The sequence below is a fragment of the Ostrinia nubilalis genome, chromosome 9 (genome assembly GCF_963855985.1).
Source record: "Ostrinia nubilalis chromosome 9, ilOstNubi1.1, whole genome shotgun sequence".
Classification (NCBI taxonomy): domain Eukaryota; kingdom Metazoa; phylum Arthropoda; class Insecta; order Lepidoptera; family Crambidae; genus Ostrinia; species Ostrinia nubilalis.
In genome coordinates this window covers 9,313,669-9,335,470 of record NC_087096.1, presented here as the reverse complement: position 1 = coordinate 9,335,470, position 21,802 = coordinate 9,313,669, and the positions used below count along the sequence as shown (strand labels likewise).

The window sequence follows — 21,802 nt, the reverse complement described above, 5'->3', positions numbered from 1 at the left end:
CCTAAAGGTGAGTCCAAACACTACAGGAAAATGTAGGTGTAAGTATACCCTTATTACAGAATTAGTTCTAATAGCAAATAAGCTGAAATTGCATTTCATTGAAACGTATGTGAGCGTTCAAACGCGTAGACTAAATGCCATCAAAGCTTCACGCGGGTTAGTTTCATAAATGTAATTCCACTAATACATGAATGCGGGGCGCTAATTGAATTTCAGAATCGTCACGGCTCGCGCAACCGTTTTCGTTTTCGCGTCCGACTGGCCAATTACCGCCGCTATTCAATTCACTTTGCGAATTTCCAAAATTCCATCGTTCAAACGTCCGTCCAGCAGGGCTACACCAAAACGCTGTTTACGTAATTTCGAGTATATCAGCTGTCTCCGCCGCTAGTGCTGGCATGTCGCTTAGTGTAAGAGAGATGGAAACATTGGAAACTTCCGATAACGTTTATCGGAGTAGCTCCCGACAGGTCCGTGTTTGGGGCTCGTTTTTGTGACTACATAATTAAGTGCGGGACAGTGGGCCTGGTCCGTCACCCGATTTCTGTATTTCAGCACTATCTGTCACTTTCGCTTATGGCAGCATCATGGTTAGAGAGAAAGAGAGACAAATTAGAGCCGAAAACACGGACCTTGTTTAGCCCAACTACTGCATCCGGACCTATGATGGTCATCTCGCATTTTGAAACGTACTCGTATTTGCTCGTTATCAAGCGAGATTATTTAAGTAATTGGTATAAATATCATTACTCTAAATGATCTTTATGTACTACTGTTATTTTGTGCGATGACGTCCCTTAAATTAACTGTTACGAGCATTACGGTAACATTACTTTACTTTAAGTAGACTATTAGTCGCCAATAATGTTACGATTAAACTTTCATATTCCTAACTGAATTTATTTCTATCCCAAAAAAAAAGTTAAAATGTCAGACAGAGTCGTAAATAAAAACATCGTTGTTTTCATATTCCCTACGCAATTTTCAGTTCTAAAGGGCAAAGCAAACTCGAGCGTTATAATAAATGTAAAGTACAACTTAAATTAAAATCTCAAACATAATCTGCTTACTAAAATACGTTCAGGAATCGCTCGACAACACACATAAATATGAACCAGGTGAGTTACCCTCTTACAAAGTTTGGAAAATAGACAGGAAAACTCATTTAACTTGCGAACAGGCATAAAGATGCAAATCACTTTCACCATCTACTCATCCTTGTTAAATAACTTGGTAAGTAAATATAAAATTAAATTCTTTTCCAGGAAACTTTTCCAAATAACAAAATACCTAAATAAGTACCTATACCTAACCATAACTACGATAGAATATAAATTATCCTGTTTTCGCCTCCGAGATTTATTTTACCAAGTACCCCTGTACGACAAGCCAATCCGCACACAATATTCAGCGTAGTAGTAGTAAAAAACAAAAGAGCGGGCAACCCCACCCCTACCACGCTGTGGGCTCGGTGTCCGAGCGGTCTCATTCCTTTGTGCGCACGCGCAACGACCGCACGCAGTATAAGAAAAATGCTTAAGTGACGTCACCAGGACGTTTTTACCGACAAAAAACGTAATTATTTTAAGTTGTGCAGTGTAGTGACGAGAATTAGACCCAACACAAGGTTGGTTGTAACAACTATTTTGTGCAAGTGCTCGTACATTTTTATTATAAGCGTTGTGACACGACGCGTAACTTTGACCCATTTTTAGCTCCAAGTTAACGCGCGATGTTAACCAGTAGCCATTTTTTGCTCCGAGGTAATGCGAGATGTTACCCAGTAGCCATTCTTTTGCTCCGAGGTAATGCGAGATGTTACCCAGTAGCCATTTTTTTCTCCGAGGTAATGCGAGATGTTACCCAGTAGCCATTTTCTGCTCTAGCGAGTTAATACGAGATATTAACCAGCAACCACTTTATATTCGGTCATTTTTGCGGGTCATTTTTTAACCAGTAGCGTTAATAAGAGATATTAACCAGCAGCCACTTTATGTTCGGTTATTTTTTAACCAGTAGCCGTTTTTTGCTCTAGCGAGTAAAAACGAGATATTAACTACCGAGATAGCCAGGTATTGTAATATTATTCACTTTTACGAGTTTTTAAATCTTCTTTTCGGCCATTTTTAAAAGCCGTAAAAACAGAACATAATGAGCTCATACAGAAAAATGTTGCGTTTGTACGAAACTACCCACATTAAGAGCTTGCCTTCTTGGCCTTACACCTTATGAACCATCAACCGTCTTGGAGCATGATGACCCGGCGCCGCGGATGCACTCGCCCCAGTCGAGCCTCCGCCTGCTTTTATAACGACCGATGACCCTGTGGCCATACACATTGTTCAATGCTAGAAAGGGTAACTGAATAATTTTGTTGTTTCGTATTTTTATACATTACACCAATCGATATTGGTCTAAATACAAAGGCTAGTAAGAAAGAAATAAGTATCAGATCAAAATTCAAAGTGCATTTATGTAGATTCATTACTTGCTATTATAAGGTCAGAATAAAAGATCCTAAATAAACCTTAGGCCGGTTTGTTGACCGAACCGAGTCGAAGTGGAAATAAATGCCTACTTTATATATGAAGTATGACAATGTTATGTCGTTTTTTCTATGCAACGACTCATATTAACTGACATTGTGATTGTGAGTACTTATCAGTCTCACATTTTTTTGTTGGAAACTTACAAAGATCTTTCTACATTTCCGGTCGGTCGACCAATTACATCGACGGTCGACAACTATAACTCATTATAATCCTCTAAAACGGGAAAAGAGGTATTTATTTGATATGACAAATAATCCAGGCTGCTGCACTGATAATATAATTTAAGCTTTAGCCGTTCGCATAACTGTGTGAATCGAGGCTTTATACAGAGGCCGTACCGACAAGCTACGCCCTGCTGTATGGTATGATGGGCTAAGACCTATCACCCGCCCGCGGCGCAACCACGCCGCCTTCCACAATCGCAGGCGCCGTTATTTACGCCGCAGCACCGCGCCGCAGCCGCCGCAAGCCCAGCGCTGCCAGCGCAACGCGGGAAGCGCCATTAAAGACCGACCAGAACACCAAGGTAACCCGCGTCCCTAGACGACGCGCCATCTATGTACAGGTATGTGCTGGCCGCTTAAAATGTTGTTATTTTAAATGCAATGTACCTAATATCCGGTTACAGAATTTATTGTACCGAGATACCTATTCGATTCCCGATTCGAACCCAGATTATTTTTTTCATAATCATCATAACCATGCGAGTAAACATAATTAATTATACATAACAAATAATTATACACGTCGGCGCAGAGACGTTGATATTAAGAATATTCTTAATCGCATCCGTCGACACGAGTACATTCTGAGATAACCCACTTGTTAAAAAAAAAAAAAAAAATGTTCCTAGATGGTGGACTTAGCGTTTATATAAGATGCTAAACAAAGTTTATGTGGTTTAAGCACTTCAAAAGGGATGATATTTTAACCGCAATTAAACTTTTAACAAAAGATTCATTTATGGTTTAAAGAAACTTATTAATATAAATGTTTATTACATAAACACGATAGCCACTGAAAAGCAAATAGAATTATGGTCTTATTTTAACGGATGTTTGTTTTGTATCTGAACAAACAGGCAACATTTTTGTTTGTCTCTTTGCGGCCTTTCTTTAGCCCTGATATTTTTACAAAGTTTATTTTTTTTTATTTTTATTCATGACGCCTCACCAGCTTGTATCTATAAATAATAGATAAAATCTAAGAGCTTCCTTAAACTGTATCGGTACATAAGATGACGTCATTTTTTTCTTGTATCGGAAAATCATTATTATGTAGGTTTGTACCTACTAATCAATGTATGATTAATGCTAATAATACTATTGATAGTCTTACAAAGTAAGGCTTCATCATCATTATTATTATTTATTTACTAAAAAAAAAAAAAAAAAGTCAGTTTTAACTCCATGTACTGTTTTACAATTGGTTCGTATAAATTATTTATGTATAACGTTAGAATTCTCATAAGAAGAGATGCGACATCATGAAATACATTGAATCATTTCTTATCTTGCTAAATCTTTTAGACAAGCAAAGTATCTTATTATGCGTTAAAGCGATAATAACTATGCCTTTATAAATTATATAACACAATAATAATTACATTGTAATCAATGTAATAGAAAATTATTGACGCATCAAAAAAGAAATCGGGCCGCTTGTAATAACAACCGGACTAGTGGACTTTGGTCAGTCAAAGAAAGAATCAACCACATAAAATAAACTATGAATTATGTAGGTACCTACCAGTACTACCACTACTTGTAACCTTTAGTTTAGATTGACATTTTTTTATAATACCAAAAAATAATGCGATATTATTTTACGAATCGATAACGCTGCCACAAACTCATAATAATGAATGAGTCTTTCTTCCCTTTCTATGAAGTATAAATTGAGAATTAGTATTTTGTTATGTTTCTTAGCATGATTATAAAAATTCAATCATCACAGTCATAATACTGAAGCTGACTGAATCAAGGTGTCTTAATAAAGACACGGAGTAGGAGCTTGGTTTAATATTGTCTCAGAAAATGTAAGACGCTTTGGTTTTAGTACATGACATAAACCTATTTTTTGTTTCTTGAACTTTGTTTGATATTTAGTCATAATTCATATTTTATCGTCTGGCGTAGAGATTTCTACACGATTTACATGAATTAATTCCAATTAATTCGCCTTAGAATGGCGAACATTTTTTTTAGACGTTAATACGTTTTTTCACAAAAAAAAATAAATAAATAAAAAATAAAAAAAATAGAATGCTGGGGCAACAGGTACATCAGTAGTACCATATTGCCCATTTAAGCTTACCTTTCCTAGGCAGTGAGTTTTGTATTTGGCAGTCGTGGATCAAACAAAACGTACCAGACTCCGCTATACACTCCGCAAATAATAAATAAATATCTTTCCTTCGACATTTTACACTACGCTCCTAGTCCCAAACTGAGCAAAGCTATGGGTCCTAGACAACGGATATAAACATACTTAAATACCGTTTTTATATACATAAGTACATATTATTATACATAGTAACACCTAGACCCATCACAGAAATTAAAATGTATCAATTCAATTTCTGCCCGGCCGGGGATCGAACCCGGGACCTCTCGGCATAGTAGTCCGTTTCGAAACCACTACACCAAATGACTGACAAATAAATATTTTTACAATGCTCAATTACATCATTGTACCTACCTTACTCTATTTTTTTAGCATATTCTAAAGTCGGGTGCATCCTATAATAACATTAAATAACCACCGCTTAGCAATATCGTTAGTGAAATCATATAATTTATTGAAATATATAATTATTTAAATAAATATTATAATTTATAGGTCAGGTTTCAAGAATCAAAAGATTGCTATTAAAAGGTGCTATTAAATAGAAACCAAACTTTTTCCTCGCAACAGTGTTACTTGGAATCCAAATTAATACTGTTTTGGAATACTGGTCAAACTGTATCCAAATAAATTAATAAGTTTTAATTAACCACATTATTTATTTATTTAATTAAAATGCAAGTGAGCTTATATTTTACAACAATCAGCTGTTAGCCTTGCAGTCACTATGATCGATTCGGTGTTAACCACTACCGTCGTCAAGCTCAGTTCTGAGATGAAACTGGATAAATACATATAGGGAAGGAGTGTCGACACGAGGGTGTTCGGCCCACACAGCACGCGACACGCGGCAGTATTCCCTGCGGTTTGCGCCGCTGTCAACGTTGACACAATTAGCCAGTGTGCTGGATAGACAGGATGCTCTGTCAACTGTCTTGGCAACTTTTTACAATCAGTAGTCGTACTTAATAGTTAATAGAAGTACAAATAAATGTATATAATAATACTCTATAATGAACAAAATCTTGTTGAGACCGTGATACTTGTTATTGTTATGAATAAGTGATGCAATACGATTATAATACAAAAATATTGCTTTATTATGTATTTAGTACATTGACATTTACTCTCTTAACTATTTAACATGGACATTGATCCATGCTCTAAACATCTACATGGTAAAATAAATCTCGGAGGCGAAAACAGGATAATTATATGATCAAACGAACTTACCAAGTGAAGTTCGATCTGAATTATCCTGTTTTCGCCGAAGAGATTTAAGGTCCCTCCCAACCCGAAGATTTCTATATCTTCTTCCCTGGAGGTAAACGTCAATGTCATCTCTTCTCTAAATATAATGAGACCGCTCGGACACCGAGCCCACAGCGTGGTAGGGGTGGGGTTGCCCGCTCTTTTGTTTTTTACTACTACTACGCTGAATATTGTGTGCGGATTGGCTTGTCGTACAGGGGTACTACTTGGTAAAATAAATCTCTTCGGCTAAAACAGGATAATTCAGATCGAACTTCACTTGGTAAGTTCGTTTGATCATATAATAAACCATTCTATTGCACTAGTATCTTGTGTTTCTCTAATTTGGTGCAGTAACCAAAGATCGTACATCCTAGTGTAAAAATGTTTCATGGAATAAGTAGCTTTCCACATCTTTTTTCGTGCACGGCACTATATGTATTTACTCTGACCAAAACTGTCCATTTTGAATTAAATTTATAGAAGACCTCAGGGTGTCTTAATCCTAACTTCCCACCCGGGAACTTGAAAAAATCTAGAACATAAAATTCAAATGTAAGTAGGTACAACCAATCTGAGTTTATGGCGATATTGGATGTAGAAAATTACTAGACAATGAATCAATAATTATAGGTATTCACGCTTATAATAGTTATTTATCAACTGATTATGTAAATTGCCAGTTCATTAATTTTTGAAGCACAAAAGTGAAAACCAATTTCGCGTCATGCATGACATTGTATTTAAAGTAAATGTGATTTGTGCCGACATACAGTAAAAAACATGTAAACAATAAAATAAAAAAATATTAATCTTTCTATTTTGTGACATAACACTGAAAATTATTACGTAACATTTTCAGTTACGTTTCCTCCAACAATGTTTTATTGACTCATGCTTTTCTTCTGTTCTACGAACGTTCAATTTCTAATTACCCCATCTAAACGGGTAGTCCAATCAACAGGTAATTAGTGGCAAATACCCACAACCAGATTTCCTCCATCTTGACAATTAGGTAGGTAGGTATTATAATAACGCAGTCATTAATGTTTGTCTCGGCCGATGACAGCGCAGTGGTCCGTGACGACTCAATCGGGTCGACAATCAGTATGAAGTGTTGTGTGTTTATTTGTGTTCTTTTGTTATCGTGGGGTACACAGGCAGCTAATAAAGGTATTTTATAATAGATAGGATCTATTATTATACATTTTTATTTTTATAATATTGGATAATTTTAGCCTGAAATTATATGTATTTTGATATGTTACTTATCTATCAGACTCCTATTGATTTTTATTCCTATCTTTTTATTCTCCTCCTATGTATTTTTTAGAATTTTTCGCAAAACTGGACCAAAGATCAAAATATCCAAATCTCGCTTAGAAACACTTTCTTAAACTTACCTACCTCAATCTGGCACTTGATATTGGACACTTGATATTGGAAACCATTTATTAATGCCCAATATCATTTTGAAATGCGACACGTAAATCTTAATTACACACGATAAAGTCATTTAAAAGTCTTTAATTTGATTAAAGTAACCTTAGTTAAAGATTAAACACATTAAACATCTGTTAAGTTTAAAAAACTGTATTTACTGTCTGCCTAAAATAAAATAAATGATCCAGTATTTTATTGGACACAAAAGCACAAACTTCAACTGGCACAAAAGCACTGGATTATTTTTTGTAGCTTGTTGATATTTTTTGTCAATTTTGTGATAGTGTCGACAATTTCCAGTGCTTCAATTTCAGTATGTAACCTTTTTAGAACCGAAACTGAAACTGAGCCTTTACCCTTTTAGAACTTATAATCAAACATTTACAATTAATAACTGATACCCAAATATTTTAGAATGATTTTCGATATTGAAGCCATACGAAAATAGTAATTTAATTCAAACTTCGGTGTTTTAGCTATAAACAAAATATTAATTAATAAACTTAATTGGCAAACAGCCTAACCTTAGTAGGTCACGTTCAAAATTAGAAGCCTGTCTGTTTGTATAGATAGGCACTATCGAATAATACAAATTAATTGGAAACTGCTTACGAATACTAATGAAAACACGCTATTTGCATAATTTTCAGAATGAGAAGCTTTGAAAATGTTTGTGATATTTGAAATTTTCAATGTCAAAACAACCCTGCTAGTTGCTATTCGCTTGTAATGATTCTTTCAGTTTAGCTGTAATTACTAAATATAGGTACTTATTTTCAAAAGAAATCGTAGTAGGTACTTACTGAAATAAATACTTAAATATCTACCTACTACGTGATTGTGTATGAAAAAATATTTATTAAAAAACATATGTTTGGTTAGTTTTTTTTTTATAAAAGGCACTTAAATGCAGTCGGTACTAGTACCGACTGCCTTTACATCTAGATGTAAGAGTCGATTCGAACATTTTAATAAGTTTAAGATTCATACTTTATTAAATGATTAATACGAAATCGCACAAATTACTATTCTATAATAATATGTCAATTCCTGAAAACAATAATCCAGATTTGTTCTGAATCGTAATTTGACTTACAACAAAATGTTCTATGTTTTGTTGTACCAAGCCTAAACTTTTGTTTCAGAATCATGTGAGACATGTGAACCAATGGACAACTGTCCGTTCTTCAAGAACCTTTCTGAGGCGGACCAAGCCAACTGGCGGGAGAGATATGACTGTGAAGACGCTTCTAGTAATACCAAACCTATCTATGGATTTTCCTCATCAGCTAAAGGAGATCTGGTTTGTATAATTTTATTTTAAATGTCTGAGTAATTAATTTTAAAATGATGATAGTTGTGACGGTCATCTGCATTAGTGGTTAACGATACCAGTTCAGTTGCCGGTTCGAATCCCGCTAGGCGCAAATGTTAATGTTAACACTCGGAGTCATGAAAGATTTGTGTCATTTTTCAGTAGATTCCTATCTAAGTAGCTAGTAGTGGATGTTTACAGTAAATAGACAAAAATTTCATATAAAATTATAAATACAAATATTACTGAATTAACACTTCATAGCCCTAAGTTTCAGGCTATTAGTTTCAAAACTAAATGACAACTAAACCCACCAAAAGCGCTGTAATATTGAATGGTACCGCGCCACAGCAGTGAATGAGTTGTCAACATTATCAAGCTTTTGTTTGCCGCTCGCTCCAGCCGGGTGTTAGAATTCTAAATATTATGTTATTTAATTAAACGTTAGCGATACTACAATATCATTCAAAGTTATAATTGTTAGACCCTAAAACAGCGGCTGACAAAAGTGACTGACTAAAGTAAAAGTCATTTTACTTTAGTTAGTTAGAGTTTCAGCACTAGCCGATTAATTGTCTCGAAGCAATCGAAGGGTTAAAATTTTTTAAAGTCTATTTATAGAAAAAAAATGAGTTTTATGACCTTGTATCTAATTCTGTACAAACTCCGAAAGCGTATCGCTTTCAGCGAAACACTTTGACGTGAAACCGCACTAAAACACTACCCAACTTCGCCGTTTCATTAATTCCTGTTTGCAATGTAAATTGCTTTTAAACACTGTTTAAATTTGTTCACTTTTGTATTAAAACTGCAATTTCGTACCATTCCCGCGATTTATCACAAAATGAACGTGTCATTTATACAGCGTTCGACCGAAATACCAAATGATAAACGGGTTTAATAAATAAACATTTCGTACGAACGGGACTCGCCACTTAATAATCGCGTTAAGTACGAAATATTATTAATTAACAAACTTAAATTGTTTTATGACAACATTACTATTTTAAAAACAGCGGGTGCGTAGTGCACGTCGGGGTCGTGTTTTTCAAGGTTTTGTATACAAACAATTATTTCAAATTCCTTACTTTAAATAAGTCGTCTTTAAAAAAATGAAATGGTAGATAATGATAATTATTTATGCTCAGATGTAATCCGTCGTAAAATAAAGGTCAAACTTACAGGTTTATATTTGAATGATCCGGTATTTATAAAATTAAATATTACACTGCAATCGCTAACAAATTGTACCAAATAGATGTTAGGTTGAAAAATCTAAAATTACTTCAACTTTATCAATATTTTATTTGTAAACTGGTTTCGTTTTCCGTCTGTATAATAGACGTAGGTACATTAATGTATAAATACAAATTAAGATAACAAATTCATATTATTATGACCGTTGCCCATTAACTAAAAATTTAATTATTACAGGTATGCTGTCCCGAAAATGTGTGGCAAGTGGAGAACCCATCACCACAGCCTTCTTCTACCGAGCGACCCAAACAAATCTCCAGTACAACAACAAGTACAACAGAACAGCCAGTGAAAATGGAAAAAAATAGTTTCCTTAACCAACCGAACTTCAATTCACCGATTTATCCTGGTTATCCAAACGGTTTTACTGGTAACCAGTTTAATCCTGGTTTCCAAGGCTATCCTAATACTGGTGGCCAGTACCCCAATACTGGTGGCCAGTACCCCAATACTGGTGCCCAGTACCCAAATACTGGTGCCCAGTACCCAAATACTGGTGCCCAGTACCCAAATTCTGGCACCCAGTACCCAAATTCTGGCGCCCAGTACCCAAATACTGGTGGCCAGTACCCAAATACTGGTGGCCAGTACACCAATACTCCATTACCCCAATTTGGTAACCAAAGATTGACTGGCAACCAGTTCAACAACCCAGGGCCTAATGGAAACGGCTACCAAGTTTATGAGAATGACAATGAGCATGGTGGTTTGAACGGTGGCAATTTGGGCGGCCAGCAAGGTTTTGACAATGGGAACAGTGCTGGTAATCAGTTAGGTAACCAAAACGGTAACCCTTACGATAACGGATTCGAAATGCGCCGCGGGAAGGGTCCTGACAATAACGCGCAGAATCCGTACTTTCTGCCGGCCGACAGGAAGGATAATTCTCTTACGGGAACAAACTTAGGTGGACAGTGTCCCGTAACGAGCTTCCCGCCGGATCCCGACTCGGGATGTTGCGGGCGGGAGGCGACGGACCCTGACAGCGACGCCGGTGAGTCCCGTACCTCTAGCATGAACAACTTTTGTCTTCGAATCGTTTGCGTATTCGACAAAATTCGATACTCGGCCTTTGAATTAAACGATAACGTGACAATTTTGATTCTCAAAATAAGTTTCGTGCAACCATTTCTTATACTAAGTTTACTTTACGACACGTTCACAAGGGCGCTGTTGCAGTTTTCGTAGGTTTTAAATCTTTTGATGGCGATTCGAATACGCAAACGATTCGAACTCGAAAGTTTTTCATGCTAGCCGTAGTACCGATACCTCACTCTAAATTTAATATAACCGGATGTCACCCCATTATAGTCCTAATTTGCGCTTTGAATTTAAATAACTCATTCGTCGGGACTTTATTTGTGCCGCTCTGCTTACGCATCAAAGGGATCTCTGCGTTACCTCAATTAATTTAAATACATAAGTGTTTTAAGTTAATGCACAATAATTTACTAACTCACTTAGAGGCAGCCATCCTTTTAAGTAGAAATTAAATTCGATGCTTGCTTTTAGTTACCTACTCTTCAATTAAGCAATACTTACTCCTTTTGCAAGTAGTAAGTTAGTTACGATCATAAAACCTGGCTTCATCATTAAGCTCAATAGTCAATAAATCATGAATGCGTCATTATCTCATTTAATCAGTAGTTTTATATAAAATTTTCTTATTTTAGGGCTTATTGGTATGATATTAGTTTTCTTACCTAATGTTGTTATTAATAGTACAGTTTTCTAATTGTATTTTTTTCCACAGCTTCGGGAAATGGGTACCCACAATCAAACTGGGCGCCTCACAGGAACCAGCCAAGCCGGGGGTCTCGGCCTCTCTGGCCGCAGTCTGATAGAGTCAAGAGGGAAGATGTCAACATTACATTGGACAATCGTATTGCAGGTAAATTAAGAGTGGTTCCATAATCTAAAGAACTAAATTAATGTATCGAAGGAAAAATTGTATAATTAATGTAGGCGGGTATACAGGTATTGAGATAAATTGGTAATTAACTAATTAACTTCATTGGCTCATAATTGCTAATTAGTTCAATATTAGAAGGGAAGATCATTAAGTCTAGTATGAATTAAAATCTGGAATGGAAGTAAACTATAGGTACTTACTCTACCTTCTGACTTTCATTTTATTGATAGTTTTACTGTCCACTAAACTACTGTAAACTTTTCAGTTTTTAGTTAGTAGGTTCTGCTAGATTGCAGGTAATATTAATTAGCAGTCTCTATGACAGTTTACATTAAACGTTATACATAGGTTACTCGTAAACGTAGGTATCTTATAAAGTGGATTAAGATGAGTATCTCCAAAAATAGGACAATATTTTCGTGTGGATTTAAGTGAAATGTTTCAAATATCTTCTGATATAATCTGTTTGAACTTATCCTAATAAAAATATAGAAAATGTTCGTTCCATTTCTCGAACACTAAACGACAGAAAAGGGCCCCGATATTAACATATTACTTCTAAGTCGGGACTTGTAATAAGATTCGCTTGGATTCGGCAGAAATTTTGGCTGTCGGTTGACACTTTGATGTTGCTTGTTTATTTTTATTCTAATGAAATTACCAGTAAACAACTTGCAAAAATACTTGGACTGCTTTTTCATTTCCTCGTGGGAATTATGTCCAAAGTTATCTGTAGATATCAAATAGTCACACAAGAAAATATTTACTTTTTTTTATCTCCACTATAGGAGCACAACCCTATTTTTCCAAAGGCAAATGGAGGTCTTGGCTTACACTCCCCACGGTGGCCAGAATGGTTAAGGAGGCTTCATTAATTTACATTAGGTACTTTGTTATTCCTACCCACAATTAAACTGATTGGTGTGTTATAAGTTCTACAGCTTATTGGGCTTAAGAGTTAGCGTTAGTAATTAAAAGTTTTGTATTTTGCTAAAACTATCTTACTATTTTTGTTCAAAGGTGGCAAAGAAACAGAGCTCGAACAGTTCCCATGGACCGTTCTGCTGAAGACCATATTCGTTTACCCCGACAAGGAGGTCGCTTTCTCATGTGGCGGCTCCCTCATCAGCTCTCGCTACGTCCTCACAGCTGGACACTGTATCGTTGATAGCAAGGGCACCGTTAAAGAGTAAGTCATTTTTTCCTACAATTCCGTTAAGTCCAATCCTACAACTTTATTTACAAGTTAATAAAACCTCTAAGATCTGGCTCAGACTGGTAAGACACGAGCGATAACTGCGCGGTTTCTGGGTTATTTTTACTGGCGAGGCACTGAGGTGGTCACCATGCAGTTACTGTTTGAAGCAAATGCACGAGAACTGTTGCTGGAACCGCAAGACAGCGATACTGTCTGAACTAGGCCTAATGCTACGATTGATCAATCATAGTTTATAATTTAAAAAATATCAAGACAATAATACAATATGCATACAAGTAAATAAGCATAAATCTATGTTACACTTAATACCTTTAAATTATGGAATTTTCCGTGTATCAAAACTCGGACAAAACCGAATAAAACGAACTTAAAAATTTGAATATTGTAAATTACCAGCTCACAAAATATCCTTACATTTCTTCTTAATATAAAAACAAGTCTTGAAGTGATTTAAGAGCCATTTCACAAAAATATTCCGCGCGAATTTAGGTAAAAGCTGTCAACGCAACGTCAAAAGAGTAAAAAGAACGCTGAAATGGACAAAAAAATCTTGAGCCGTGACCGTATTAAGACTTGATTTAAGTTATTAATTTTAAGGTAGAATGAGGTATTCAAACTTGATAAATTAATTTAAATTTTTAATAGAGTTTATTAAGTCTTTTATGTTTCGATTCATAATGAAACACGAATAGGTATAATATGTAAAATATAATATATTAAGTACAAAATAAAAACAGTCACATAGTGAAAAAAAAATCTGCCCCCTTACAGCTCCATCATCGGACCCTGGATACGAAATATTCGTCAAGGCGAATCACACAAGCCCAAACTCCATAGGGTTCTATTGTTTTGTTACGGAGGTAGCCATTGCATCTCCTCCAGATCCATTATCAGACAGAGCTAAGAAATAAATAAATAAATATTATTATAAGTAAACAAATAACTAAAATAATTCATCTTACTATCTTACTTCTTACTAGTCTGACTAATATTATAAATACGAAAGTTTGTGTGGATGTCTGGATGTTTGTTACACTTTCACGCAAAAACTACTGAACAGATTTTGATGAAACTTTACAGTACAGCAGTACTAGGCAGTCTGTGTTCAACTATCACTCGGGTCGGACGTTCCTATCGCAAGACCTTTGGATCACTCAGTTCCGATACGACTCTAGTACTGTGTGTAATTATTTTCGTGAATACACTGAGTTTATTAATTTCTACGAGTGGATTTCATTTTGCCTGAGACCTACGCCATGAACCCTGAACCAGAAGACCCTGTCGCCAGCGACAGCGACGCTCATCCATCCCTGGCGTCGACCAGAATAACAATGTATAGGCTATAATTTATGACGATCTGTGACAAACTACATTTCAAGCGGGTGAAGCCGCGGGCAATACTACATATTTCATACTAGCTTTTTGCCCGCGACTTCTTCTGCAATGAAGTGGAAAATGGTTCTAATAGAATTAAAATATTCTAAGAAAATTAATTTTGTTAAATAATTATATTTTTTGATATAAAATCTACAAATTATTATGTTTAAATATTTGAATACTTACAAAATTATGAGATCTTTCTAAAACAAAATTAAAACACTACACCTGCCGCAGATTTCTTTGTAAACAATGTTTTTTTGTTTTTCCTTCAGGTGCTAAAATCACCAGGCTATTGTGTGCGCATACTCTGGAGTATTCCACATACGTCGGTCGTCGGAGAAGCATAGATTTCCATTGAGTCTACTCCCGCTACCATATGGAACTCCGCTAAAACTCGTGAAGGCGTCAACACTTGCTTTTGTATCGAAAATTAGTATGAGCAGCTGCGCACGCGGTTGCCCGTTGCAGGCTCTATGCAACCACACTATTTTAAACCGTGGTCCCTAAGCATGAGATGGAAAACTGCACTCTCTTTAATTCTCTTGAATTTGATGGTGTTAGGGGAATCCTAGGAATGAATACAGACTTTCCAATGGAATCTCCTCATCAATATTGCGAAATTGCGAGTTGCAATGCAATGTTACGTTTTCACATGTTATTTTATTGTAATCTGACCTTGATTTTTCAAACACGTGTCAAAATAAAAAAAAAAATTAAATCAAAAGTACTAAGGAATATTTCATTGATATCAACTTAGAAACAAGCACAGATCACAGAAACTAAAGGGAAATGTGACAAGGGACAAATTGGAACATATTGCTTGTGAAAGCAATGATGACAGTAGCGACGTCATTATGTAAACAGTTTATATTGCTTGCAGAGTACTAAGATTATTCGAACGTTGAATACTGATACCGCAGTGGATAATGAGCACATAATTTGATTTCTTTGTGTGTGTGAATTTCTAATACGACACTGAGTTTCGAACTCAGCGCATTACTTAGCATCTCTCTATATTTCTATGGAACCAAGTTATCTCCAAAATAACATTCCACACCTTTTTAACCTAGTCAGGTAATAATTTTAATAAAATACGAAGCACGTCATCTATCAATAGGATATAAAATATGTATATTTTAGAAGTTAATAAATTATGCATAAAATATAAACACTTTAGAAGTTTAGTTAAATCGTAAAATTTCTGAAAAACAAGTAGGTACTAAAATCGTACTGAAAAAAAAAGTATTAATATGTTATCTAATTTATTTATTAAACGTCGAATTTTATCAAAGATTTTGGACTAAAGTTTTTGAAAATATTTTATAGCCTACATAGAAAAAAATTAGGATTCTAAATCGTGAAAGAATTTTTTTTCGGAGCCTATTGCGTCCAAACAAACAAACAAACAATTAAATCTTTCCTCTTTTATTAGTATAGATTTAACAACAAAGCTTCCCTCTCGAAACAAAACGCTTCTTTTTCTTCTTCACGAAACAAAACTTAAAGCGGATAAATAAATAAACAAATCTTTGGACAATTTCACAGCGCCATCTAGTCCAAAAGTAGGCAACCAATATGCTTGTGTTAAGGGTGCTAGCATAATGGATATACTTTTTATAATTTATTTATTAAATTAAATACATGGTACCTACATATTATACATAGTTACACCCAGATCCGTCAAAGAAATTAAAATTCATCATTTCAATTTCTGCTCGGCCGGCCGACTCGAAACAGCCTCTCGGCATAGTATCAAATGTATTTGGTCGCCGTACAAATCACCGCTTTACGACATGAACGCACGTAAACGTCACGGCGGGAAAAATGACACAGGTCCTGCCTTGACGGGCGCTCGCGCCATACTAATCGATGTCGGCTTGCGCATTGTAATTTATACCGATATTCACATCAATATTTTGACAAAGTGGTTACTAATATTTAAACAATAACTGTAGAAATCAATTCTACAATGAATATTCTTTATTTGGGGATACTTTTATTGCAGTTATTGCTGTGTTTTTAAACCAAAAACCACGATCAAAATGTGACGTTAATCTTCAAATTTGCCAAATTATTTTTAGATTTTACTCAATAATGGTAATGAAATACAAGAATCTATTTCATTAATGGACTACAAGAATATATGTCCAATGATTACTATATATTTTTAAGCTTATTATATGAGCATAAATAATAGATACAGGACTTTGAAAATGAGTCTGCGGCAATTTTTCCGTAAAATGGTTGTGGGAGATGGGGCACTGTGAATTAAGCAAAAGAGTTTTAGTAAATCCGTTTCATTAATGGTCAACACCAAGGATTGACCTATCTTTCGCAGTTATTAAATAATCTCTGGGTGTTGCTTAAGATAGTAATTCATGCTTCCAAAATCTTAGAAATTCGCACGAAAATGTAAAATGGCTCTTAATACTCTTAAATACCACTCCACATTTATGTAGAACTAGATTGTATAAAAAATACATACTTACTTTAAAAGGTCTCAAGCACAGAACTAAAACTTTGCCTAAAGATACTTACACAAATTCCTTCCATCTCTCGACAAACATTATTATCTGGGGCTTGACAACAGGGCGTCCCAAACGACTGGCTCTATTTTCTTGTTCTAGCCCTAATGCTCCAGGAATTTCTCCTGGGGCCGAAGCTTAATCCAAAATTCCAAATCTTTCAACTTTAGGGAAAAGTGGAATTTACATGATAACGTTTTTAGGTCACACTTTAGTCGGAGCCTATTCTTGGTGCCGAAAAAATATGCTAAAATATTTTCTCAGTAAAAATTTACATTCAAGATCATGGGTTCAATCTACTTAGATTTTTTTTTAACCATTGGTAATGCTTTGTGTAATTTATGGGCAGTCCGTCTACATAGTAACGTACTATAATTATTCAAAGTCAAAACTTTACAGCCCCAGCTGGGCCAAGCTTAATGCAATGCATAGCTTATGATGACATAATTATCATAGTTACTGGCGACTTATTAGTATTATCAAATATGATGTTTCAGCGTCGAGATATACCTAGCGGAGTACGACAAGCGGACCTTCCCTAAGGACTGTAAGAATGTACTGGGGAAAGGACAAGTGTGTGTGGAAAACATAGTGATGCACGCGGAAAATCTCCACTTACACCCTGAGTATGACGACAACAGGCTTCACAATGACATCGCATTGATAAGACTTCGTGGCAATGCGCCTTATACCGGTAAGTCCGTGTTTTCTATGATTTCTTTACTAATCACTGAAAATGTAGAGCTTTGTGTTGATATGTCCGGTTTTGCATCAAAGATATTACTAACGAAATTAACTTAGTTGATAGGATACGTATACGCATAATTTGAATGGTACGTATATTATACCTGAACCATTGGCTAAGTAGGAATATGATCTCTTAACCGCTCTAACACTAAGTTACGCTTAGTTTAGAGCTATTAAAGATTGGTATAATAGCTTAAAAAGCTTTGTTTTACGTCTGATTTTGAACTGCAATGTAGATTTTACAGTTATAGTTACATTCCAAATCTTTATTACAACAAAAGATAGACAGTAAAATATTGCTTTTATGAAAATTAGATAGCTAATAGTAGGTAAAGTACAAACCAAACATAAGAAAATATTTTACTATCGTAAAGTTACGAGTATCATTGATTCAATTGCTTTTCTAATTGTTTTACCTCACGTTCTAAGCATTGTTGTTAAAATTAGCATGCCAGCGGGAACTTGAGAGCGTTCCAAAGTTAGCAGAAGAAAGCCAATTAGTGCAACGCTAAGTGGCTTACTCAAAGCGTGTGTTTAACTGGATTTGTGGCCTGTTCCGCGGCTTTTGCTAAGCATCCCCGCCCGAGCCAATAGCATTCCCTGGATTATCCCGCTAATCGTAATGTAAAATTTAGAACAGTATGTACGTTACATAACTTTATAATAATGCTCCATTTACCGCGGATTTGCCCTCTTGAGATTTGCTGATTTATGTTAGGCAATAATTGAAATACGGTTTAAGGTTGTGGCAGCTTTATGGAATGCTTCATTATCTTTCCAATGTATCCTTTCAAGGTTAATATTAATAAAATTATTAATTATAAATTATTAATTATATTGCAAAACTGGTAAATAAAATTCGATAGAACGAAAGAGAAACGCATTACAGATACTTAGTTATCTGAACTTAAAAATATCACATGAAAGAAAAGTGTTTGTTGATAGTTTTTACATGCTTGTGGCTTCACCTGCGTGATTTTCGTTTCGTCACAGAAAGTTCCATTCGATGACCATAGGCCACCTCTAATGATCCTTTTAGCCGATTGGGAACGATCTGCATCCAGCGGCTTCCTTCTTCATTACGCAGTGTAATTAGGTATCTAAGGATATTATTAATGATAATTATTGTATTATTATTTATTTTTCAGACTACATCCGCCCAATCTGCCTGCCGCCCATAAACGTGGACAGCCCAGAGCTGTCCAACTTGCGTCTCGCGGTCGCCGGCTGGGGACGCAACGGGCAGTACAAGTCGAACATCAAACAATCCACCGTCGTCAACTTGGTGCCGCAAAGCGACTGCAGGTAGGGATGCCGGTGGAAACATCGATATCGATTAGTTCGATATAATCGATGAAATATCTATTTGATTTCATATAGATTTTCTTATTGGAATGTTTATTAATATAAATGAACTTTAGTTTTTAATTTGGGTCAGTAAAATTACTTTTCTGCTCCCACTAATTTCTCTAGGGGAAAGGTCGTTAAAGCTTTTGTTACATATTCTTATTTTCATATCATATTTAAATTATATTCTCAACATAACAATTAATTTAGTACTGAATTATCCGATGACGTGGACGTCAATTAAAACAGGTTAAAAATGTTGGATAAGAAAAAGTACAGGCGACAGCACATCATTATGTTACATATCTTACTTGTATGTAGGTAATACATAGTAAAAGGTGCAACAAAAATGTAAAATGATGACTCTAATTATTTCTTTGGTGCACACGTACGTTCTTTTATTTTTAAGTAATTTGAATTTTAATACCTTTATCGATAATCGACATCTACCCATCCTTATTCCAGGAGCGCTTACCCGGGCCTAACGAGGATGCAGGTCTGCGCAGCCGGGTACACCGGGGAGGACACATGCAAAGGCGACTCCGGAGGGCCGCTAATGATGATGTACGCAGGGAGGTATTTCGTATCAGGGGTGGTTAGCGGGAAGAGGGCCGACGCGCCTTGCGGGACCTCCGTACCTTCTTTGTATACCAATGTCTACCAGTATCTGCCCTGGATTAGGAGTATGATGCAAAAGTGATGTACTGAATAATTTAATTGAAGTTTAGCAAAAACAAATGAATTTAGAATATTATTCTAGCCCGCAAAAAACAAAATAGTATGAAGTAAAGCGTGTCAATTAATTCATCGTGCTTAAAGCAATCTACGAGTAGTTAATTATTCGGGCATAATTAAGCTTTCTAAGTTTGATCATGTGATTGGACGAGCTTTTGCAAATACCAAATAATTGCATTAATAATTAATACTCCTATAATAATATGACTACAACTTTTTCGAAGGTTATGTACCTACACACGTCCACAGTGTTAACTATCCATTTCCGATTTTGCTCTCGCTCTCATCAAATGGTGATTCTTTGCGATAGAACGAGACGACATGACCGGCAATGGGCAGTTAACACTGTTGCCGATAGTACATACTTACTATTAATAATACGCACTAAGTTCATCCTGTCGCGTATCCTCTTTTCTGTTACTGACTTGTAATGTGAATCTAAAATTAACTATTTTCTCAAGTTTGTAAACTTTGCCTATTTCTAATCACTAGTTGTAAAATTTCAAAGTGTATTGAATTAATGTAATTAGTTATAAATATTTTATTAATAACGACGCAACGTTTGTAGGTAAATAAACTATTGATATTGAAGCTTAATGAAGACGATCCTATAAGTTTTATTTTGCTCGTTTAAATTGTAATTAAGATATTTCTTACTGCAATCTACTTAATTAGATGAAAATTCATTTAATGATATAAATCTAGTCTTATGAATAAATGACTATTTTACCAAACAATTCTGTTACTTTTAAACTATCCCAATTCCACATACATTAATTTAAATAAAATAAACGAATGTTCGGTTTTCTCGGTTGAAAACAAATCTGAGAAAAGCCAAACCTTAAAAAAGCACGAATTAAATTATTCATCTCTACATTTCCTGTATCTTACTTATACACGATTTTGGAGAATCGTGAGGAATTTCAAACCTTAAACGTCAATTCACACTAATAAGTAATTAGTTTTTCAGAACAATGTTGGAATTTTAATAAGGCGAAACTTATTGGAGCAAAAATAAGGTGTTTTATTGTGGCCCTATCGCGCACCGCAGCGATGTTGCGGTATCATTGACGCAGCCGACGACTGTAGCGTTTAAAATGTATTAAACCAATCGTATGCACATTAACAAAGATTTTTTACATTTTCAGTGTTTGGAAATTGAGCTAACTCTCCAATTGTTTACTTAATTGTTGTGCTGCTTTTACATATAAAATAGACTAAGTATAAAAACTAAAGTACCTACCAATTAGCTAATCGTTGAAACTCATTCGTTAGCTAAAGAAAAATGATCAATGTTTGATTTGATTTTCTTATTCAGTTTATTATGGTTTTAAAAAACGTCGCTCTCTATCCCCCGGATCATATTAATTGTAGTTATTCTAAATAAAGATTCTGTTAGAGTATCAAACATTGCTTTGAATAAGCAAACTGAATTGTTTCCAGGCACAAACAAGCAGTTAACGCTAAATATAACATCGACTAAATTGGATAAGTAAGGGGGCGTCCATAAATTACGTGAGGCTTTTAGGGGGGGGAGGGGGTCAACAAAAACCTCACCAAATCTCACGTGGGGGAGAGGGGGGGTCTCGGGAAATATCACGTATTTTTTTCCACAAGAAATAGAGAAATAGTTTGCGAGAAAACTGGGTTAAATCTTAAGTAAAAAAATTGGCCAAGTGCGTGTCGTGCCACGCGCAGTGTAGGGTTCCTTAGTTGTCCGTCGTTATCACAATATATTTCAGAAGTAAGCAATTACTTCATCTAAAGTCACTT

General features: G+C 35.4%; 1 protein-coding gene across 2 annotated transcripts; it reads left to right on the top strand.

Annotated features, from left to right (window-relative positions):
* Window positions 1–6,290: 6,290 nt before the first annotated feature.
* On the top strand, window positions 6,291–20,745 carry LOC135074990 (phenoloxidase-activating enzyme-like). 2 transcript variants are annotated; one of them, XM_063969362.1, is made up of 8 exons: window positions 6,291–6,432; window positions 8,738–8,895; window positions 10,342–11,158; window positions 11,918–12,055; window positions 13,097–13,265; window positions 17,698–17,894; window positions 19,096–19,252; window positions 19,760–20,745. In XM_063969362.1, the coding sequence occupies exons 2-8, from the start codon at window positions 8,761–8,763 to the stop codon at window positions 19,992–19,994; spliced, it is 1,848 nt and encodes a 615-aa protein (XP_063825432.1). In that variant the 5' UTR covers window positions 6,291–6,432; window positions 8,738–8,760; the 3' UTR covers window positions 19,995–20,745. The 2 variants fall into 2 exon arrangements, with proteins under 2 accessions (XP_063825432.1, XP_063825431.1); XM_063969361.1 differs by lacking the exon at window positions 6,291–6,432 and adding an exon at window positions 7,212–7,322 and having other exon boundaries at window positions 19,760–20,744.
* The last annotated feature ends 1,057 nt before the right edge of the window (window positions 20,746–21,802 follow it).

Coding starts and splice junctions, on each gene's coding strand:
- LOC135074990 (XM_063969361.1), top strand. CDS start 7,259: ATGAAGTGTTGTGTGTTTATTTGTGTTCTTTTGTTATCGTGGGGTACA. Junction 12,056..13,096: donor ATTGGACAATCGTATTGCAG/GTAAATTAAGAG, acceptor TTTTGTTCAAAG/GTGGCAAAGAAACAGAGCTC. Junction 17,895..19,095: donor TGGCAATGCGCCTTATACCG/GTAAGTCCGTGT, acceptor TTTATTTTTCAG/ACTACATCCGCCCAATCTGC.